Raw genomic sequence first — 25,054 nt, 5'->3', positions numbered from 1 at the left:
TGAAGGCTCAGATGATGGTCAACATATTTTAGCAATAAAGTATTTTGTTAATTAAGGTATGTACATTGGTTTTTCAAACATAATGCTACTGCACACTTAATAGACTACAGTACAGTGTAAACATAACTTATATGCACTGGGAAACCAAAAACTTCATATAACTCACTTTATCGTGATATTCATTTTATTGCGGTGGTGTGGAACCAAACTTGGAATATATCCAAGGTATGCCTGTATAAAAGTGAAAGAGACTGTTCCACCCCTCAGAATATTACAGGTTAATGGAGGTACAGACAAGTAAAAGGGCAATTAAAAAACAGTGCACAGTATGCAGAAGGAGACACAGGGTTCTAGGACAGCATGCAGCAGAAATGTCAGAGAGATGGGAAGGCAAGAAAGGCTTCTAGCAAAAATGGCAGCTAAGCTAAGAACTAAAGAATAAATAGGAATTAGCCAAAAGGCTAAATATTTCAAGGAAATGCTCTCCAAAAAGCACCTGTTGAAGTAAACATGTGTTTCCTAAGAAGTGACGTTAATAGCTACAGTATCTGCAGTTCTCAGGCACCAAAACACAACGCAGGCCCTGCACCACTGACTGCATGTAGTGACTGCAAGAAGCACAGACAGAGAAACCCCCAGAGTACAGCAACAAGGTGGTACAGCTCTATAGCACGCCACAGTTATCTCATTTTACAATATCAACGTATTATCTCCTTTACAAGGACAATTCCCAAAGGTCCTGAGCTTTAAGAACGGGTTTCAAGTAGGGTTCCAATCTCCTCCCTCTAACAAGATATTTAGAGCAGTATGTGACACAGTAAAATAGAGGACTAGCAGGGAAGGAGATGGCATTTCTGGCTAATGATAAAATATCTAAGGGGTTCCTGGTGAGCAGTGGCTGACTTCTCAGTAATACCTACCTCTATCTACTTTGATTCTAGTTCTAAAACAACCCCTCTTAGTATAGCTGCTCCCTACCTGCTTATTTTCCATATAACAGTATTCATTTTCACCAGATTTCGACTTTAGGGAAAAAAAGCTCCGGGACAGAGAAAGCTACATCTAACATTTCTTCCTCAGCTACATAACACAGTAGGGAGAGTCCATCTTCTTGATGCTACAGTGGGCCTCTCCATTACCCTCCATCTTAAGATCACTACAGGATACTAGATGTGGTAACAGAATAATGCGTAAAAATTCCCAAGCATCTCCAAAGTGTGACTCTTTGACGATTAATAATATAGTAGTGAGAGCACTATAGGAGCACTCCTGGCAACTCCAACACCAATGGAAAAGTTCTGGAAATTGTGCCACCTAGAAACTTCCGTTGCAAGTCAGAGTATCATAACTTCTAGAATACGTTCTGTTGTGTTGTTGTTGTTAGGTGCCATCAAGTCCGTTCTGACTCATAGAAACGCTATGCACAACAGAACAAAACACTGCCCGGTCCTGCGCCATCCTCACAATCATTGTTATGTTTGAGCTCATTGTTGCAGCCACTGTGTCAATCTACCTCGCTGAGGGTCTTCCTCTTTTCCACTGACCCTGTACTCTGCCAAGCATGATGTCCCTCTCCAGGGACTCATCCCTCCTGACAATATGTCCAAAGTGTGTACGACGCAGTCTCGCCATCCTTGCCTCTAAGGAGCATTCTGGCCACACTTCTTCCAAGACAGATTTGTTCGTTCTTTTGGCTGTCCATGGTATATTCAATATTCTTTGCCAACACCACAATTCAATGGCATCAATTCTTCTTCGGTCTTCCTTATTCATCGTCTAGCTTTCACATGCATATGATGCAGTTGAAAATACCATGGCTTGGGTCAGGTGCACCTTAGTCTTCAAGGTGACATCTTTGCTCTTCAACACTTTAAAGAGGTTCTTTGCAGCAGATTTGGCCAATGCAATGCGTCTTTTGATTTCTTGACTGTTGCTTCCATGGCTGTTGATTGTGGATCCAAGTCAAAATGAAATCCTTGACAACTTCAGTCTTTTCTCCGTTTATCATGATGTTGCTCATTGGTCCAGTTGTGAGGATTTTTGTTTTCTTGATGTCGAGCTGCAATCCATACTGAAGGCTGTGGTCTTTGATCTTCATTAGTAAGTGCTTCAAGTCCTCTTCACTTTCAGCAAGCAAGGTTGTGTCACCTGCATAATGCAGGTTGTTAATAAGTCTTCCTCCAATTCTGATGCCCTGTTCTTCTTCATATAGTCCAGCTTCTCAGATTATTTGCTCAGCATACAGATTGAATAGGTATGGTGAAAGGATACAACCCTGACTCACACCTTTCCTGACTTTAAACCAATCAGTATCTTCTTGTTCTGTCTGAACAACTGCCTCTTGATCTATGTAAAGGTTCCTCATGAGCACAGTTAAGTGTTCTGGAATTGCCATTCTCCGCAATGTTACCCATAATTTGTTATGACCCATACAGTCGAATGCCTTTGCATAGTCAATAAAACACAGGTAAACATCCTTCTGGTATTCTCTGCTTTCAGCCAGGATCCATCTGACATCAGCAATGATATCCCTGGTTCCAGGTCCTCTTCCGAAACCAGCCTGAATTTCTGGCAGTTCCCTGTCGATATAATGCTGCAGCCGGTTTTGAACGATCTTCAGCAAAATTTCACTTGTGTGCGATATTTATGATATTGCTCTATAATTTCCACATTCAGTTGGATCACCTTTCTTGGGAATAGGCATAAATATGGATGTCTTCCAGTCAGTTGGCCAGGAAGCTGTCTTCCATATTTCTTGGCACAGACAAGTGAGTACCTCCAGCATTGCATCTGTTTGTTGAAACATCTCAATTGATATTCCATCAATTCCTGAAGCCTTGTCTTTTGCCAGTGCCTTCAGAGCAGCTTGGACTTCTTTCTTCAGTACCATCAGCTCCTGATCATATGCAATCTCTTCAAATGGTTGAACATTGACTAATTCTTTTTGGCATAATGACTCTGTGTATTCTTTCCATCTTCTTTTGATGCTTCCTGCATCATTTAATATTTTCCCCATGGAATCCTTCACTATTGCAACTCAAGGCTTGAATTTTTTTCTTCAGTTCTTTCAGCTTGAGAAACACCAAGTGTGTTCTTCCCTTTTGGTTTTCCATCTCCAGCTCTTTGCACTTGTCATTATAATACTTTACTTCATCTTCTCGAGAGGCCCTTTGAAATCTTCTGTTCAGTTCTTTTACTTCATCAGTTCTTCCTTTTGCTTTAGCTGCTCGATGCTCAAGAGCAAGTTTCAGAGTCTCCTCTGACATCCATCTTGGTCTTTTCTTTCTCTCCTGTCTTTTCAATGACCTCTTGCTTTCTTCATGGATGATGTCCTTGATGTCATTCCACAACTCGTCCAGTCTTCGGTCACTAGTGTTCAATGCATCAAATCTATTCTTCAGATGGTCTCTAAATTCAAATGGAATATACTCAAGGTCATATTTTGGCTCTCATGGACTTGCTCTGGTTTTCTTCAGTTTCGGCTTGAACTTGCACATGAGCAACTGATGGTCTGTTCCACAATCGGCCCCTGGCTGTGTTCTGGCTGATAATATTGAGCTTTTCCATTGTCTCTTTCCACAGATGTAGTCAATCTGATTTCTCTGTGTTCCATCTAGCGGGGTCCATGTGTATAGTCGCAGTTTATGTTGGTAAAAGAAGGTATTTGCAATGAAGAAGTTGTTGGTCTTGCAAAATTCTATCATTTGATCTCCAGCATTGTTTCTATCACCAAGGCCATATTTTCCAACTACTGATCCTTCTTCTTTGTTTCCAACTTTCGCATTCCAATCGCCAGTAATTATCAATGCATCTTGATTGCATGTTCAATCAATTTCAGACTGCAGCAGCTGATAAAAACCTTATGAATAACAGCAGAACATTGATATAGTGCTGGAAGATAAGCCCCCCAGGTTGGAAGGCAGTGAAAAGATGACTGGGGAAGAGCTGCCTCCTCAAAGTAGAGGTGACCTTAATGACGTGGATTGAGTAGAGCTTTCAGGACCTTCATTCGCTGATGTGGCACGACTCAAAATGAGAAGAAACAGCTGCAAACATCCATTAATAATCAGAGCCTGGAACGTACGGAGTATGAATCTAGGAAAATTGGAAATCGTCAAAAATGAAATGGAACGCATAAACATTGATATCCTAGGCATTAGTAAGCTGAAATGGACTGGTATCTGCCCTTTTCAATTGGACAATCATATAGTCTACTAAGCTGGGAATGACAACTTGAAGAGGAATGGTGTTGCATTCATCGTCAAAAAGAACGCTTCAAGATCTATCCTGAAGTACAACATTGTCAGTGATATGATAATATCCATACACCTACAAGGAAGATCAGTTAATACCACTATTATTCAGAATACGTGCTAGTGAACCCTTAAAAACTACCCTTTTTTGCTTCAAGGGGAAGGCTTTAGTTTACTGTCTCTTTGAAATCAGAAAAGGCATTTACATAATTAATAAGCATTTAACAACATGATAAAACCAAAACAAAACCTGTTGTTGTCAAGTCGATTCCGACTCACAGTGACCCTATAGGACAGAATAGAACTGGCCACAGGGTTTCCAAGGCTGTAATCTTTATGGAAGCAGACTGCCACATCTTTCTCCCATGGAGTGGCTGGTGGGCTTGAACCGCCAATCTTTCGGTTAGCAGCTGAGCACTAAACCACTGTGCCACTGGGGCTTAACTACATGATAGAGAATAATCTAAGTAAATGACAAAAAAAAAAAAAACTGAGCCTCTATCATCTCATATTCAGCTACTTGCCTCATGAATCACAGGGACATATAGCTGCTTGCACTTTCTGTTTTCTACTGGTGGACCTTCTTGCAATATAAACTCAATTCCAACATAAGGCAAAAAGGAACTATTTGTCTTTAAAAGACAGCCCAGAAGTATACAGTGCAAAAAATAACAAAAAATTTACATTTTATCCGTTGGATTCCTCTATACCAACAAAGAGAACTTTGAAGAAGTTCAATGCCACTTACAATAGATCCCAAGAAGATAAAATACTTAGGAATAAACCTAACCAGAGACATAAAAGACCTATACAAAGAAAACAACAAGATGCTACTGCAAGAAACCAAAAGAGACCAACATAAGTGGAAAAACATACCTTGCTCGTGGATAGGAAGACTCAACATTGTGAAAACGTCAGTTCTACCCAAAGTAATTTACAGATACAATGCAAACCCAATCCAAATTCCAACATTTTTGAATGACAGGGAGAAACAAATCACCAACTTCATATGGAAAGGCCCTGGATAAGTAAAGCATTACCAAAGAAGTATAAAGTGGGAGGCCTCACATCACCTGGTTTTAGAAACTATTATACTGCCACAATAGTCAAAACAGCCTAGTACTGGTACAACAGCAGATATATAGACCAATGAAACAGAATTGAGAATCCAGACATAAATTCATCCACCCGTGAGCTGATATTTGACAATGGCCCAATATCCATTAAATGGGGAAAAGACAGTCTCTTTAACAAATGGTGCTGGCATAACTGGATATCCATCTGCAAAAAAATGAAACAAGAACCATGCCTCACACCATGCAAAAAAACTAACTCAAGATGGATCAAAGACCTAAACATAAAATCCAAAACAATAAAGATCACGGGAGAAAAAATAGGGACAACGCTAGGAGGCCTAATACACGGCATAAACAAAATACAAAACATTACTAATAACGCACAAACACCAGAAGAGAAATTAGATAACTGGGAGCTCCTAAAAAATGAAACTTATATTCATCATGAGATTTCACCAAAAGAGTAAAAAGACAACCTACAGACTGCAAAAAAATTTTTGGCAATGACATATCCGATCAGAGTCTGATCTCTAAAATCTACAAGATACTGCAACACCTCAACAACAAAAAGACAAATAACCCAATTAAAAAATGGACAAAGGATGTGAACAGCTACTTCACCAAAGAAGACATTCAGGTGGCTAACAGATACATAAAGAAATGCTCACAATCATTAGTCATTAGAGAAATGCACATCGAAAGTATAATGAGATATCATCTCACCCCAACAAAGCTAGCATTAATCCAAAAAATACAAAATAATAAATGTTGGAGAGGTTGTGGAGAGACTGGAACACTTATACATTGCTGGTGGGAACGTAAAATGGTACAACCACTTTGGAAAATGATTTGGTGCTTCCCTCAAAAGTTACAAATAGAAGTACCATACGATCCAGCAATCCCACTCCTTGGAATATATCTGAGAGAAACAAAAGCCCTCACACAAATCAATACATACACACCCATGTTTACTGCAGCACTGTTCACAATAGCAAAAAGATGGAAAAGCCTAGGTGCCCATCAATGGATGAATGGATAAACAAATTATGGTATATTCACACAATGGAATACCACGCAACGATAAAGAACAATGATGAATCCATGAAACATCTGATAACATGGATGAATCTGTAAGGCATTACGCTCAGTGAAATTAGTCAGTCGTAAAAGGACAAACACTGTGTGAGACTACTATTATAAGAACTCAAGAAAAGGTTTAAATACAGAAGAAAACATTCTTTGATGGTTAAGAGGGTGGAAAGGGAGGGAGAGGAGTATTCACTAACTAGATAGCAGACAAGAATTATTTTAGCTGAAGGGAAGGACAACACACAATACAGGGGAAGTCAATACAACTGGGCTAAACCAAAGCTAAGAAGTTTCCTGAATACAACCAAACACTTCCAGGGACAGAGCAGTAGGGGTGGGGGTCCAGGGACAATGGTTTCAGGGAACATCTAGGTCAACTGGCATAACAAAGTTTTTTAAGAAAATGTCCTGCCACCAACTTTGGTGAGTGGCTTCTGGGGTCTTAAAAGCTAGCAAGTGGCCATCTAAGATGCATCAATTGATACCAACCCACCCGGAGCAGAGAAAAATGAAGAACACCAAAAACACAAGGAAAATATGAGCCAAAGAGATAAAAAGGGCCATATAAACCAGAGCCTCCATCAGCCTGAGACCAGAAGAACCAGGGGGTGCCCGGCTACCACCAATGACCACCCTGACAAGGAACATAACAGAGAGTCCCTGATGGAGCAGGAGAAAAGTGGGGTGCAGAACTTAATTCACATAAAAACACCAGACATGGCTCCTGGACTCTTTGTTAACCCAGAACTAAAACCAATCCTGAAGCCTACTCTTCAGACAAAGATTAGACTGTACTATAATTGGGATAAGACATAAAATGATACACATGAAGACTATGCTTCTTAGTTCAAGGAGATACATGAGACTAAATAAGCAGCTTCTGTTTGGAGGGGAGATGAGAGGGCACAAAGGGACAAGAGTTGGTTAAACGGACACGGGAAATCCAGGGTGGAAAGGAGGAGTGTGCTGACATTATAGGGACAGCAACTAGGATAATATAATAATGTGCGTATAAATTTTTGTATGAAAAATTTACTTGAGCTGTAAACTTTCACTTAAAGCACACTTTTAAAAATTTAGATTTTATATCAAATTTGTGGGAAAATTATAAATTACAGTTATCAAATTTAAGTTTCATTACAGTCTTTATCAAATATCATTACAGATTCAAATAAAAGCAAAACCATGAAACCTTATGGTAGGAATATAAAAACAAGAGAGCTGGTTAGTGAGTCAGTGAAACAGAGAAGTGGCTTACTGGCTAGTGCTGAAATACCTCAGGCGTTCCTATAGAATCCACTCATCATCACACATAGGGCTATCTGGCAACAGTGGCATCTACAAGCACTGTTTTTTCTTATCCTATTCTTATAGTTACAGATGATCAGGCAGCACTTTAGAGTTTCAATTAGCAGTAACTCTAAACAATAGTCAGTAATCAAATTACTTAGGATAAGAAGTCTGAGCCTGCTGACTAGGAAGGGCTGGGTTTGCGGGTGATGGAACGGCTCCTTGGCTGAGAGAAGACAGTTGCTCTGGGGGAAGACTGTAGTTCTGGAGATGGCTCATCTGTGCATTCCCTGTAACCAGGTAGGCACCACTTTGCGGAGGCCCTGGATATACCTAGAACAGTTAAGGATAAAACGCATCAGAGAAGAAACAGATTATTTTCTTACAAGCCAATGTTATTAAAATTTTAATTGGCATACCAAATTTTCTTTCTAGAAGCATTCAATTACAAAAAGAACAATTACATCTCTGGAATTTTAGGTTTTTGTTTTTTTTTTTAAATCACTTCTATTGACAGGCATTTAAACATTTGCCAGTGAAGTGGGCTTCTGATAACTTTTTTTCTCAGGTAAATTTAGCCAAACTCATGTTTACTTCCATACAGAAGTGGTAAAGGAAATCCTCTTGAAATTTTGTGCTAATATAGTCTCTACTTTGATGTTGATATTTCAAGTACCTCTCTAAAAGGAATTGTAAAGAATGGTTCCAAAAAAAAAAAAAAAACCCATTGCCATCAAATGGATCCCAACTCATAGTAACTCTGTATGGGACAGAGCAGAATACCCCACAGGGCTTCCAAGGAACGGCTGGTGGATTCAAAGTGCTGACTTTTTGGTTAGCAGCTGAGCTCTTAACCACTGCGCCACTAGGGCTCCAAAGAATGGTTAAGTAGTGTATTTGAATTCATTGTTTTATATCAATAGGCTACGTTTACCTGTGGATACAATTTACATTTCCTTACCTGCAGTTTATCGAACATAAAGCAAATAAACTTTCTAAAGCTGAGGTCAGCAAACTTTTTTTTGTAAAGGGCCAGACAGTAACTATTTTAGGCTTTGTTGGCCATATCTGGCACAACTATCCAACTTTGCTGCTATAGAAAGCAGCCATAGACAATGTGTTTAAAGGATTCCTGTGGCTATGTTCCAAAAATAACTTTATTTATAAAATCAGGAGACAGGCTGGATTTGTCCCTCAGGCCACAGTTTGCCTGCTCCTGTAACCATAAAAAAAAAAAAAAAAAAAAGTATTTTTTTTTTTAAAGAGATTGAATTCTTAAATGCCCAAAACCTTAAACACATACAACATCCTAATTTTCTACAGTATTCATTAGATTCTTTCGCTTCACACGTTTAAAAAACAGAACCCCATTGTCTATGTACTAAGGCTGTTACCATGGGTCAAGAGAGTAACACTATTACCAGGAAACAAGTACAACACTTACTGTAGCACTTCTGTTAAACTCTGTGACACACCATACACCAGAATTCAAAGGTCTTCATTATAAACACATCCAAACCAGAGCTCCTAACTGTACTTTACTGTACCTCTCAAATTAAATACAAAGTTGTTTTGTTTTGCACAAACTGGTAATCAAGATCGTTGAGCAGGTGTTATCCTAGTTCCAGGTGTCTCAAGCCTGGCTGCTCATCTCCAGGGTTCTGGCCTCCATTTTAGAGAAAGAAGCTAATACAGCATGGGTCAATTAAAAAAATATTCTGATAATGTCTGTGGCCACTGTGCATGGATAAAACAGAATGTCTGGCTAATTACGTCCTATAAACTGAAGTTACTGAGTTTGTAGGAAAAGGGCTCTTGCAATAAATGCTTAAGGTGAATAGAGAAAAAAGGCTCCACGTTGCATTACATGCATTCTCACACAGGAGGGGAAAAAAATTCCAGGCTAATGCAGCTCACTAAAAAACCACAGACACTCAGAAGAATTTAGTAATAATTAGAAATTCTACTCAAAGAGACAAAAACTGTACTCTTAAGCAGATAATTAGCTATGACTCTTTTAAAATACACAGATACTTGGGCTTCACCCCTGAAGACTGATTCAATAGGTGAGATTTTGATGTATACCCCTGGACAAAAACAAAAACAAAAAAAACCCAACCATGGATCTACTTAGCTTATCGTGCATTTTATTTGTTGAGTAAAAAATTCTTTTAAACTTTATTTTCATTCTAAATATTACTTTTAGGAAGTTTCACATTTCATAAAAACAAAGTTATGACAAGTAATCTCAAATGTAGAAGGGTACACCGGACTTCCTAAAGGCTTACCTGAGAACCAGAAACACCAGATGACTGCATATAATACTGCTGATTCTGTAACTTTGCATACATGGAATACATTGGGTCTTCGTTCATTAACTTGGTATACAACGAAAGCGCTTCCATCACTTTTACATTAAGTTCTGAGAGTTCTGAATGTTTTCTGAAACATTTATACAGTAATTTTCAACAGTTATTTATATGATACAATGTTCTAAATAATAAGAAATTAAAATACCAAAAATTGTAAAAGTGACAACACCAAACATTATTAAAATACTAACTTTGCGGCAGAGAATACCCTGTATTGTAGCCCCGAGACAACCAAACCTCTTTAAGGTTTAGGCACTGCGCTGGGAAAACTCTAGCTTATTACAATTCACTGTACCTTGAAATATTCAGGCTTCCCTAGTTACTAAGAGACAGGGGCATCTGTGGGCACTAGCACTGGGTTTAGTACTGCCACATTAGCAAAGGTGATTACATTCGCCAAGCCCTGATGAGTCAAAGCACAGACAGGAACAAGCGAACCAATATTAGTTCCCTTGGCTTATCTTTACAAAAAAAAAAAAAAAAAAAAGGCAGATACATCCCATTATGCAGAAAGAACTTCAGGGAAGAAAGTATGCAACATAACTCAGCACACGTTCTGTTACCTATCAATATCTTCCAGCTTTTCATCAATGAGAGGTCCCATCTGGTGACACATTGCTAAGATGACAACAATTGAAGGAATGTAAGAAAACACAGCAAGAGAAAGCAAACCTTCAACAGTCATACAATCTAAGGAATAAAGGTCTTAATTCAGAGTAATAAAAAGTTATATTAATTAATCTCAGTCCACAGGACCTAAGATTGATTTTCTTAATGTTTAAGTCAGTGACAACTTAATCTAAAATACTGATCTCAAAATCTAGAAATACCATTACAGGGCCCTAAAATGTTGAGTAAAATATTTAATTTGGACAAAAAAGTGTAAGAATTCAAATTCCACCAAAGGTTTAAACTGCATATAAAAATGAAATTGGGTCAAGGAAAAGTGAGAAATGTAGTTTATTTTTTTATATTTTTCTCAATTGTATTTAAATATAAAACCACTCTGTAACAGAACACTAGATGTAACCCCTGTTTTCTGATTCCAAGATAAAGGGAAAACAAGGTTTACCTTCTAGATGAAGTAACTCCGGTAAATCTGGTTGATCATCACTGGGATCTGTACTTTGCAACATCTGTAACAACTGGTCCATTTTATCCTACGAAAGTAAAATAGTTAATATAAAAAACAACAAACCCTTATGAAATGAACAGAGAATTTCTGCAATTCATAGTTACGGAGACTCCAATTTTCTTTTTATATATTTAATATCCACGTATTCTCTTTAGTAGGCTTGAAAGCTCTTCCTACTTATTTTTGAAACTGCTAACAGAGATCCTCTAAAATAAGAAAAAATAGAGCCGCATTTACACTTATAACATATGGGTTCTTCAACCTCCTGTGTCATGCTAGTGGATTTCGGTGAACTCTGGAAGCAACTGTACCCTTGCCACACAGACAGGTGTAACAACCCTCTCAAGATGGCAGCACTTATGACTAACAACTCAGCTATTACTTCTCCTCCATCATGGTGAATACAACAGCTGTTTTAGAAGTCATAACTCTGCTACATTACAGCTGTTCTCCTTCTAAGTGGGGCCATTCTACATTTTCTTTCCACCAGTGCCTCAGTTTGTCACAAAGGGAAAAAAAAAGACTCGTGGTTTCTCTTTCTTCGTATGTGAGAAAAAAATAAAGTTTTTTTTTTTTTAAGCTGGAAGGTATTTCAAATCAATGATTCACATCTACTTCAGAGACTCTTCTGTTTAAGGACCAACAGAACTAATGAAACCATCACATCGTATGTATTTATATGTATGTTTCTAAGAATCAAAATATAGATCTAGTATACCAAAGCATACTAGTCGCCCCTCCGCATCAGCAGGTTCTGAATCCACGGATTCAACCAACCGCGAATCAAAAATATTTGGGGGAAAAAAAGAAAGTTCCAAAAATCAAAATTTGAATTTGCCGAGCACCAAGCACTACACTGAATCCACGTGAATGAAATGATGTGTAGGCATCCCCCGCTGTAGCCTCCTGCCATTTCAGATTCTCAGTCTCTTTCCAGCACTTGTTCGAGCATTGTTCATCTAGCATCTTGTCATTATTCCCTAAACAATACAGTACTGTATAGCAACTACTTACATAGTATTTACATTGTGATAGGTATTATAAGTAATCTAGAGATGATTTAAAGTATACAAGAGAATGTGCATAGATTATATGCAAATACTACACCATTTTATATAAGGGACTTAAGCATCTGAGGATTTTGGTAACTGCAGGGGTCCTGGAATCAATCCCCCAAGGATACCGAGGGATGGCTATACTAAATTAATTACACATGGTTACGCTATTGTAATACATAAGTACACAGGGTAAGCAATTTAGACTACCAACTTCTAAGCAAAGCAGTCATTTAAAACCAAACAAAACTGGAGAGATGAATTCATCAAATTTTTAATAAGTATTAAAAAAACATTTCCCAAGTCAAAAGAATTCTGCATTTTGAAATGGATACTATTTTCAATATAAAAGATTCATAGTTTTCATTTTAAGTAGTCTAAAAAAAGGAAGGACACATGTCAGCAAGAATTTGCAACAACAAAAAATATGATAAGAGTGAGAGTCAACTAACACTTGGATAATTTTTGTTTTGTTTGTTTATGAAATACTACGCCCTATTTCAAATTATTTACTGGCAGAGATAGGGTTTCTGGATAGACCACCTGTCTGACTCTACATGCATTTTCTTATGTAATGCAATCGACCAAACACAGCTTTCCCTGACCCAGTTGAACTCCTTGGCTCTTTGCAGTCTCTAGAGTCTGTTGCTCTAGAGTAGTCTTCAAACCTTCTACTCCTGTCTCCTCTAAACGAATGCTATAAACCTAAAGACCACCACCCAAACTTTAAAAATGACCTCACACTTTTCATTAATAGGGTAAAATGTTACAAAGAATATAATTTACAGCACTTGAAATATTAACATTTTAAAATAAACGTCTTTTAAACACACTCTTAAACAATCCAAAGGAATTCAAACACCACAGCAATTTGTACCCACCATTACTATTTAAAAAATACAACGAGCAATCTGTCAGGAATTTCAAATGGTTCATGTTTCTCCTTGGCCTTATCATATTTCCATTCGATTTCCTTTACAGAGTATTATCCTAATGTAATATACTTGAAGGTCTTCTACTGATTATCAAATTTCTTTGTAATAAAAATATGCATAGAAATTGATGATAATGCTCAAAATGTTAGAAAAAAGCACCTGGATGAGTTAATGATGCCTAATGAGTCAAAAAAAAAACAAAACTGAACTTCAAATTTTGAAAAATAACCAGTGTATAGTATCAATTCTATTCCTATTGTTTGTTTTTACAGATAAACGTGTTCAGAAACAGTGTTTTATACAATTAAGTAAATGAGTTTTGTTACAGCAGTATCACTCAATTCTTTGAGTATCTTCTGAGTTTTATGCCAGAAATCACACTGACTTGTCACTAAAAATTACTTTTAAGGATCTACTAGATGAGAACTCATTTTGGTCCTCCTATTTTGTTGATAGCAAAAAATATGAAACCATCCTGAGTTATGCTACCCAATCATTAGAGCCATTACTTTCTTAATACCAACACCAATATTTGAAATTGCCCATGGAAATTTAAATACTCGGTATCAATACACCACAGTAAAGTTCAGGATGTTAAGGAGTAATCCCTTTTTCTGTAAAGAAAGGAAATGACAAGCGATGTCAGGAAGTGAATTTTAGAAAACAGTACTTATAGACTTAAAAAATTTTCTTAAAATGATCTATACTCCAGGTCAGCAAACCTCTTCTGTAAGGGCCATATAGTAAATGTTTTAGGTTTTGAGGTCCATACTGTCTCTGTTGCAACTACTCAAAGCTGCCACTGTGGCGCAAAAGCAGCCATTGACAATATGTAAACAAGCATGGCTGTGTTCCAATAAAATTTTACTTACAAAACAGGCAATGGGCCAAATATGGCCTGCATCATAGCTCATGATCCCTGATTTATACAATGTTAAGACTCAGAAAATTCTGGATGGTTTGCTAGTTCTATAATTTAATGGTGTACTATTAATTCAATACAGGTATTGTTACTTAGAAAAAGCAAACCATTAATGATTATGAGTTAAAAAGACAAACACAAACATGCTTAAAGCTAGAAAAGTTAACTAGTTTTAATCTTTTACTTTTTATATAAATAACAGCAGAAATTTCTGAAAAGTTTAAGTAAATAGAATAAATTAACTTAATCAAAAGTTTGAACTCCCAATAATATAAGTTTAGGTACTACTGTCTAGCTCTAAAAAGTATGATTTGAGTTGTCCCAAGTTGACACTGTATTTTCAGGCATAATCACTGAAAATATATATCATTGTTACGAATGTAGCATTGACATATGAAGATATTTATCATAAAAATTAGCATAAGCTTTTTCCCAAATACTAGAATGTGTTCAATCCAAGAAGGAACCATGAGTTACTTCCAATAAAATTCAGCATATTAGCATTGCTTTTATGAAATGGTTTATGTACAATTAATTTAGTGGCACTTTAAAAAAAAAAAAAATTTTTTTTTTTTTTTTTTTTAGTTTTAGGAACAGGAATTCATTTTATTCTTTCAACAGATAGCGATCTATCACTCCCTGAGTAATGTGCACGCAATCTTAATATCCACTGTTGAGTATATGAGGAAACAGGTACTTTCACATAATATTGATGGGAGTGTGAATTCCCATTTTGGTGAACAAACTGGCAGTATCTATTAAACGGAAGGTGCAAAGTCCCTCTAAGTCAGTGATTCCACTCCTGGGTATCTACTCTAAAGAAACACAAAGATAGATGCTCCAAAAAAGAAAAAAAAAAAAAAAACTGCCACTACAATACTGTTCGTAATAGCAAAAATAAACCCTGGAACCCTGGAAACAGCCTAAGTGTCCGTTGATAAAATAATTATGATACATCCATTCTGTGGAATAGTAAGCAGGATATTACTACAATAATGAGAAAGAATTAAACATGATGGTAAGAAGAATGGGGCTGGAATGGAACTTTCAGGAAGAATCTTTGCTTAGTCTGTAGTGTATGAACTCTTACGACAACAAAAAAATACATGCATTATTCAAATAATCAATTTTTTTTAAGAAGACAAGAAAAACAATTCAATTCAATAGAAAATAACAACTGCTATCACCAAGGAAGTACTTACTTCATCAATAAAGGCTGGTTCCGGCTCTGGCTCTATTGTCTCTATCTGAACATCATCACTAAATTGTACCGTCTTCTTCTCTGTTTTAACTATAAAATATGTAACATTTATAATAAATTTAAAATTTAATTTCAAAACACTGTAAGTTTCAAGAAAGAATCTGACTTTTTCTTATATTCCTACCAAGTTGAGAGACTCAGTTTAGGGAATATTTGGGTTATAGATTTAGGCAATAATAATAGAATATTACTTTATGAAAGTCTGTCAAAATTTCTTAATTTTCTCCTCTAAAGACATTTTTTCATAATAGATAATTCATTAAAAATAAAATTTCTGAAACAAAGATTAATTACCTACCATATATCAGAGTTGAGTTAATTAGTAGACAGACAGCAAAGTTTTGCAACGGCATAAATAAACTCTATAATGTAAAATAAATACTCTTTTAAAATTACCAGCCTCTCAAAGAGAAATCTCATTTGATCAAAAAATCATGCTACTTTTAATGTAATAAGCTAGAAAATTAATTATGTATTTCCTGACATATCACTCATAGACTTTTTCCTGTGAGAACGACATCCAGGCCAGTGGAGAACTTCGCAAGTGCCCTTGGCAGGGATCTGAATTTTCCACTAAAACAGTCTGCATTTTCTAGCTAACTTATACTTTGTGATGAAAAAGTGATTAGAGGATCGACAAACGATTGACCGTCTAGATTGCTCACCATGCCAATCTTTAAATATTATTTAATATAACATTAATTAACAAATATAAATTATTAATGCAGCAATTAACTTTCTCCAAAACAATACTGAAAGGCATATATAGCTTTAAAGGAATGAACTCGCTTTCTGGGTAAAGACTACTTTTCACTCTAATGAGGTCAGTATTCACAAAAATATTAAAAACCAAGATGGAAAGGGAGATGGGAGACAGGAAGAATTAAGGAGGGGAAATAATATTCATTTAACTATTAAATATGCCTGATGAAGTATTATATTTCTCAAAGACACCCAGAACAATCCTATGAGATACGTCCATATCATAGATGAGGTTAACAGTGCCTTATGAAAATTAAAAGCTCTTAAACAAAAACCAAAAAAACCAAACCCGCTGCCGTTGACTCGAGTCCAACTCACAGCGACCCTACAGGACAGAGAAGAACTGCCCCACAGAGTTGCCGAGGAGCGGCTAGCTAATGAACGGCAAAGCCTGGATTTGAATGCCTATCTATCTGGCTCTAGCGGCCCACAATACTGGAATCTGGACTGTGATTTTACTCTGAAAACAAACGTCACATCACTTTAGTATTCTATGCTGCGTGTTTCCTTATAAAATGAAAATATTTTAATTTCCAAAATAAGAAATATATTTGTCCCATTCAAGTCATCATAAAGCAAAAAGCTATATATATACCAAAACAAGCTTCAGCTCATTTCATTTTCTCTGGAGGGAAAAGAGACATCTACAGCAGACATTTTTGCTCTTTATATCTTAAGCCATAACAAAGTACAAAGATGGGATAGCACTGCACTGGCTGCAACCCATAAGAGAACATACGACAGATTTCATACTCTAACAATTGACTGACTATGCACAAGTTTACAGCCCTTTTTCTTATAGGGGCTAATATTACCAACATGTATTCATATATATATATAATATTTTTATATTGATATAAAATATATTTATATTGTATTTTATACTTATAAAATGTATTTATAATTTATATATTGTATTAATCTTGTCTTGCATTTGACAGTTTTTCACAAAAATTTTAAAAATCAACAATCTAAGTTTCCACACGAAAAAAACTAAAAAAAGAGGAAAATAAACCCAAATATATACATATGTGTGTATGCATGTATGTATTGTATAATGCAAAGGACTTTGATAATACTTTACTAGATCTACAAAACAAAACCAGGCTAAGTAGAGCAGGTATTTCTATTTGGCAGGTTAAATGAAGTAGGCCTCTATTTCCCCGTTAAAAAAAAAAAGTTATGGGGCCCATGCTAGCATTTTTCCAATCTTGAGAATTGTAACCCCATTACATAAACCTATGCTCATATTTCTCTTTTAGATGGTTCAGAGTGAAATATATGAGAACCAGAACACTCAAATTATTGTATGACGAAAAAAAGAAGACATGAGATCTTGGACTTCATCTTGAATCAAAGTCCAAGACAACTGCATCCTTTCCGACAACTTATTCAGGACCAAAAAAAGGATAAAGAAACAACACTACCAGTCCAGGTTAAAAATGTGAAACACTGTGTACTTCCACTCAAGCAGGGTTCTACAACATGTTTTTGAGTTCTAACAAGAACTTCATTGAAAGAATGGGTATCAGGAATCTGTCTCTACAAAAGTGATGCAAGACATATTGGCAATAACTAAGAGAAGGTATCATTTTATTACAGATATGTAATCTCCGGTTTGTTAAAGCCTTCTCTTGAAAGAGAAATGCTCTTATGTTTTCACAGAAAATTTCTCTTTACTGTTATATATATCATTCATTCTATAAATATTTATGTGGGATGTATTCTGGGTAAGATTCAGTACTAGATGCTAGATAAAAAAGATAACTAAAACAAAGACCCTTTCCTAAAATTTTTGTAAACTAAAAAAGACCTAAGCATCCTTTGGTTTAAACTTCTGTTGATCACTTCTATCTGCTACTGTAGAAAGACAAAATATTTTGCCAGGTAAGTAAGTAGTTACTAATTTATATGCAAAAACTCTTAAGAATTGTAAGCAATTCAATTGCTTATAAAATCTCTCTAGACTTGAACATATTTCTGTTTTCTTAAACAGAGGGAGATTATGACAAACATTTCTTGATGACTCGAAGTCAATGTCATGACGATTCTTTAGATACAGTATTATATGGATATGCAGTGATCTGTCCAATACTTATAGGCTGCTGAAAGTTACATCTCCTGCAACTATCATGCCTGCCATTTTTCCTCCATGGCCTCTCTAGTTCATTTCTCCCAGCTGGCAAAGATTTAGAAACTAAACAAAAAATGATCTACATGATTAGTTAAATATCAGTTACTATGGCTCCTTGTGAATATCTGACATGCGGGCTTAGGAATGCACTTACGTCGCTTAGAGGCCACTGCTTCCAAGCCTGGAGCTAGACTCTAGAGAAAGGGTCCTAACCACTGAAGACAGAGAATCCTCTGTGAGGTTACATTTCATTTGTCACCTCTTTATCAACTGATGATAAGGAAAATACATAATGTAGGAATTTCATAACACTTTTCAATGGATTTGCAATGGTATCTATATACATCTGATGAAGAAAAAAGTCCATAGTCTATTTAAAGATAATCTTGGTAGACAGATAATTTCTGCTAAATAATCTGTCTAGGGAGCTGCATTTTTAGGACACCTTGGAGACACTGCTCCAGAAAGTTAAGCTTATCCAACTTTCATTAAGAGGAGGGTTATGGATTATCATCCATTGATATACTGAAAAATACTTACTCATTTCTGGTTCGGCAGTGAGATCCGCAGTCACAAAATTAGAGGGAAATAACCCCATGCCTTGGTGGGTTTCACCTTTCCACCAGTTGGGGTCGCTATGATGAATAAAAAAGAATATCTTACTACAATCAAGATTTTTATCTCAATAATCTTTATTCTCTATACTGTTTAACTTACCTTATTACCAGATTATCTCACAATAATCTGATGAAGGAGGTCATGAATGTATCTTTATCACAAATAAGAATTGAGGTCTCAGGGAAGACAAGAAGCTATTAAACACACAGTTCTTCGGTTATTTTTTTGAAGGCTGGTAAACACTCAGAGAATCTAATAAAAAGCTATGAACTCTCTCCCCCAAAAAGGTCCCCACACTCAGCAAGTCCCTCAACAGAACACATACGACAGAAAACACCGTATGTAACAGAAAACGTTTACAAGGAACACACTTTCAGGAGTATACCCATGTTCACCACTGTATCCCTAGTACCTTGTATATGGAAAGTTAGTAAGCACTCAGTAAAAATTTTTGCATAAATAAATGCTCAGTGTTTTGTGAAATTTCTAGCTAACAAGCTCAAACTTTACCCCATTTTCTTCCACTCAAGAAACCTTAAATCTAGTCCAATTTCTTTTCAAAAGCCACATGCAAACTTTAGTACTTCATTACTAGTAACAATTTTCAATAAAGTTAAATATCATAAAACTATAGTAAAAAAAAAAAAACTATATGACCTCTCCTACAATAATCTAAATTTATAATTCCATGTATAACGAATTTGATCCACATGGATACAGTGTCTTCCTATAAGGATTATACATATGAATATGAAACACATAAATATGTTACACATATATATATAAATATGTTATATATATGAATATATAACATATTTATGTGTTTCTTACAAATTCCATAAATACATACACATAGTCTGTGTATTTTCTATAATACTAACTTCTTAACTAATTTAACAACCGGTATTATTCTTAGATGGAACCAAAAATGAAAGGATTAAACTAGGTCTCTGAGACAAAAATCTATTTAATAGGAATGAGAAAATTAAACTACAAAATAAGAATCTAGGCAATATAACACAGTCAAAGCAACCAACTCTCATAAAGAAAATATCTGGGTCAGTTTTCCTTTTTATTATATCTGGTAACTACATTTGACAGGAATAATGTGAAATACAAAATTAGAAGTAATATGTTACATATTTCCATATGAATGTTTAATTTTCATATGAATATTAATTTTAACCTTTACCTGTCATCAAGAACTGTAATAATTTCTCCAGCTTTAAAAGTAAGTTCATTATCTTCAGCAGCTTCAAAGTCATATATAGCACGAACTTTTCGACCTTCATGCTGATGGTTAGTTAAGAGACTGGATGCACTTGGATACAAACTGGAAAGTGTGGCTGGCTGTTGCCTTTGTTCTTTCAGGGACAGCTCAATAGCTGAAAAAATCATAAGTATTAAAAGGCTGAAAATGCTAATATATCCAAGAATCCAAAGAAGTAAAAAAAGAAATCTGAAGATAACTCAAAGAATCCAAAAGTATTTTTTCAATCATCTAGCTGGACACTAGGACATATCCTGACATAATGCACTAACTAAAAATCATATTGTCAATTTTACTCATTCATTCATAATTGAAAGTGAAAAATAAACAAAAATATCGTACAGTATGATGACTCTTTTTACTAAAAGGATAAAATTCCAATTATTCTGTTCTGGGTAATAAAAAGATGTAAACTCTTAGATACATAATTTTTTTTTTTTTAATTCAGCTGTTGATATATTTTCTTCCACCTTTTTAATGTATTCCTCTAGCTTAAGTTCCAAAAATGATAATCAAAATCACCAGGGAAGTCACTGTTCCAAACCTCACTGCTGGCTTACTAATCAAAGGCAGTTCCTGAAAATCTGTATTTTATTGCCCCGAAGGTCATTCTTATGCAGTCTAAGAATTGGAATACGGAAATAAGTGCAGTAAAAACTCACCTAACAAATCACTCAGAACTGATCTCAACTATGTTTGCTCTTTCTGTCTTCACCACCGCTCTTTCAATGCAGGTTCTCACTATGTGTCACCTGGACTCTTGCAATGTAACCTTAATATACTTCATTACCCTGGTTTCAACCCAACCGCAACCCCTTCTTTCCGCCTGTCCCTGCTCTAGGCTGATAAAAGATTTAATGAGAAGGAAATAAAACCATTAGAAAAAAATAAAGGAAAGTCTTTTTTAAGAACTTCGAGTAGGGAAAAATATCTGAAACAAGACACAAAAGCAAAACCCCTAACAGAAAAGCAAAAATTTTAAATACACCAAAAATTTAAAACTTTTCTTTGATAAAACACACTACTATCAAAGTTAAAGTATAAGCCAAAAACCGAGAGAAAGTATCTACAGTGGAATAACAGGTAAAAAAAGTAATATCCAAAATAAAGACTTTCTACATATCATTATTTAAAAAAAAAAAGACTCAGGGAACAAAAAAGGCAATTCACCAAAGAGGAACCCAGAATAGTCAATAAACAAAAAAGTGTTCCACTTCAGCAGTAATAAAGGAAATAAGAATTAAAATAATCAGATGCAATTTCAAACCTGTCATATTCCCAAAAGTTAAACTCTGACAATACCAAGTATTGTCAAAAGATTAAAAAAAAAAAAAGCTTTCATTCATTGCTGATGGAAGAAGAAACCACACAATCCTTTAGCAAAGTTGAAGATGTACCTACCCTATGATCTAACAAATCCACTTTTAGTCACACGTAAAAGAGAAAGTCACATATACGTACACAAGAGAACATATACAAAGATATTCACTGCAGCATTATTTGTTAAGAAATTAGAAACAAGAAACAACTCAAATGTCCACCAGTAGGATAAATAAAAGTATATTTATTAATATACTAGAATATTATACAGTAGTTAAAATAAACCTGATTTATATGTCTCATCATGAACAGATCTTAAACACAAATAAAAAAAAGAAAGTTATAGGATGGCACCTAGAGTATAATATTATTTATGAAAAAAAGAATTTAATGGATGCAAAAAGGTACTTTATATTGTTTATGGATATATTAAAAAAAACCTGCTGCCGTCGAGTTGATTCCAACTCATAGTGACCCTGTAAGACAGAGTAGAACTGCCCCATAGAGTTTCCAAGGAGCACCTGGTGGATTTGAACTACCGACCTTTTGGTTAGCAGCGGTAGAACTTTAACCACTACACCACCAGGGTTTCCGGATGGATATATATGCATAGTAAAAATAGTGCAAAAACCTAGACTGAAAGTATACGTACATATGATAAAGGCTACCTCTGAGGAGGAGAAGAAGAAAATGACACTGAGGAGGGGAACAAAGTAGATCTCAGCTTTGGCTGTAAAGTCCTACTTAATTTTATTTCTAAATGTCTCGGAAAAGAAAAAAACTATTAAATCAGAGGGACCTAGCTTATTCTCACCCTTAGGGACTTAATATACACACCTTTGGCTAAATCTTCTTCTTCCTTTTTGTTAGCCACAGTTTCAGGATCCTTGGCTACCAGAGCTGGGCTTGCTTTCGCTTGTTCTGCAGCCTAACACAAAGAAAGGAACATAAAACGTGAGAGCTGTTCTTCAATTTCCCTACCCCTGCCTGATATGAGGACTTTCAAGACCCTTCTCATCAAGCTACCAGACTTCTAAAGATGAAAGAATTCAAAGCAGAGCAGCCTCCACTTTGAAAGAAGAAGAGGCAGAATTGGGAAGGGACCTGAGAGCAATCTGTTACTTAGCCTAGGCTCACTCTCCCAGCTCTGTACAAAGCTGTTAAACTAAAAGTAGACAGCCTGTAATCTGGAGAAGAAAGCCTAAATAGAGGAGATTTTTTAATTTGTGAAAAATTCTAAAACCAGTAAAGGGGTTGGGAGAGGAAAGGAGATGACTATTGTAAAAACAAATAGCTGAAATTTTTTTTTCAATATCTACCCATAGAGTTTCCAAGAAGTGCCGGGTAGATTTGAACTGCTGACCTTTTGGTTAGCAGCCATAGCACTTAACCAATATGCCACCAGGGTTTCCATCTATTCAACAGTTATATTTTATTCTTTCCAGATCAAAAATCAGGAGGCTATTTTCAGGAACCCAGATTTATATTATACATAACAGTATAAATGTTTATAAAATTATCCTATTTTGTAAACCAAGATACAAGTAGTTTACTTTGACAATATATGAACTAACTAGCCTATCTTAAACATATTTTGTAAATAAGGCAGTATATAAGGAAACAATCAAGGCAAATCAGACTCAAGCTTAGCTTGCCAGCCTCATTTCCAACCATTCTCCCAGTTACCAGAAACTGCTAGCAGCTGCTGACCTGTCTATATCCCTGTATTTCCACACCTCTGACACACATTCGCCTCTACTTATTACGGCCTCCCTACTCTGCTTCCTTCTGTTCTATTCACCTTTTTCCCTGAGGAGCTTCAACTCAGCAGTCAATAAACAGCTATAATTTTCTCTATGAAAAATTCCTAATTGCCTTACCCAACCAACTCCTCTATGTTCTTCTGGCAACACTTTTAAACAAGCTACTATCATATGAGTGATGTAAGAATGCAGGCTTGAAGTCAGGCAGGCATGGGTTCAAACCCCAGATCCAACACTTTCTAGTTGTATGACCTTATATACACTGACCTTGTTGTGCCTCAAGTTCCTCATCTATTAAGTGAGAATAATAGCACCTACCCTTCATAGGAGAAACCCTGGTGGCATAGTGGTGAAATGCTATGGCTGTTAACCAAAAGGTTGGCAGTTCAAATTCACCAGCCGCTCCTTGGAAGCCCTATGAGGCAGTTCTAGTCTGTCCTATAGGTCGCCAGAGTCAGAATCGACTCAAAGGCAATGGGTTTGGGTTTTTTTTTTTTTTTTTGTACACTTCATAGGCAGCTGAGAGGATTAAAATGAACATATGTCACTTCCAAAATGAGATGAGATAGGACACATTCAGGGTTTAAAACAAAATGCAACACTGTCTCATGGGGTTTATAAGTACATATATAATATATATGACAACTACAACAAAAAGGATGTTGGAGTGGGCAGTAAATGGACCTATACAGGTGGAAGGTTTTGACATTCTACATAAGTGATATAATATTAACTCAAAGTAGACTGCAAAAAGCAAACAATATATATGTAATACCCAGAGTAACCAATTAAAAAAATGGAATTCTAAAAAATATTCAAATTACCAAATGCACAGTGCTTAGAACAGTGCCTGGCATAAAGTAATAGACATCAGGTTTCAGTTTCTATTATAATCTGGCTACAGGTCTGTCTCCACAACCAGACTGTATGTTCCTTGAGGGCAGAGGCCACAAGCCTAAACATAACAAGCAATCAATAAACTTTTGCTGAGTGAATGAAAGACAAAATACTCAACATTAGAGTAAAATAAAGTTCTATATTCTTTACTTAGTATACGACATAATGTGAAAATAATGCTGATGAGAAAAAGCTCTTTGAATTCCACTGAATACAACTTTATTGTTGTTAGGCACTGACAAGTCGGTTCTAACTCACAGCAACCCTATGCACAACAGAATGAAACACCGCCCAGTCCTGCACCATCCTCACAGTCGTTGCCATGCTTGAGCCCATCAAGCATCAAAAGAAGATGGAAGGAATATACAGAGTCACTGTACCAAAAAGAACTGGTCAATGTTCAACCGTTTTAGGAGGCAGCATATGATCAAGAACTGATGGTATCAAAGGAAGAAGTTCAAGCTGCACTGAAGGCACTGGCGAAAAACAAGGTTCCAGGAACTGATGGAATATCAGTTGAGATGTTTCAACAAACGGATGCAGCGCTGGAGGTGCTCACTTGTCTATGCCAACAAACTGGGAAGACAGCTACCTGACCAACCGACTGGAAGAGACCCATATTTGTGCTCATTCTAAAGAAAGGTGATCCAACAGAATACAACTTTAATCACTCTCAACCGTGATCCATCACTAGTTCTAATCTTACTTAGTTAGGTAACGTTTTAATCATCATATAGTTCTGAAAATTGAAGGTACACTTGGTCAAAAACACCATTTTTTGTTTTATATATAAAAAAATTTTTTTCACAATTTAATGAATTTCACAATATAGATATGACCTTCTGTGATCTGTAAAAGAATCTCAATCAGCCCAGAAGCATGTACAAAAGCATGCTACATTA

The 25,054-nt window shown here is 36.0% G+C and overlaps 1 protein-coding gene across 2 annotated transcripts in view; it reads right to left on the bottom strand.

The window, feature by feature from the left end:
• STAM (signal transducing adaptor molecule) overlaps positions 1-25,054 on the bottom strand; it is a 74,029-nt gene that overhangs the window by 10,419 nt on the left and 38,556 nt on the right. For both annotated transcript variants that reach the window (XM_003410562.4, XM_023548888.2), the window contains exons 6-13: positions 22,330-22,420; positions 20,095-20,287; positions 18,825-18,919; positions 15,330-15,418; positions 11,153-11,240; positions 10,644-10,698; positions 9,997-10,150; positions 7,866-8,041 (exon numbers count right to left, since the gene is read on the bottom strand). In XM_003410562.4, the coding sequence (XP_003410610.1) occupies positions 7,866-8,041; positions 9,997-10,150; positions 10,644-10,698; positions 11,153-11,240; positions 15,330-15,418; positions 18,825-18,919; positions 20,095-20,287; positions 22,330-22,420 (941 nt within the window). The remainder of the gene's footprint in view (positions 1-7,865; positions 8,042-9,996; positions 10,151-10,643; positions 10,699-11,152; positions 11,241-15,329; positions 15,419-18,824; positions 18,920-20,094; positions 20,288-22,329; positions 22,421-25,054) is intronic.

Source organism: Loxodonta africana, chromosome 4 (genome assembly GCF_030014295.1).
Source record: "Loxodonta africana isolate mLoxAfr1 chromosome 4, mLoxAfr1.hap2, whole genome shotgun sequence".
Taxonomy (NCBI): Eukaryota; Metazoa; Chordata; class Mammalia; order Proboscidea; family Elephantidae; genus Loxodonta; species Loxodonta africana.
This window is presented reverse-complemented; position numbering and strand designations above follow the sequence as displayed.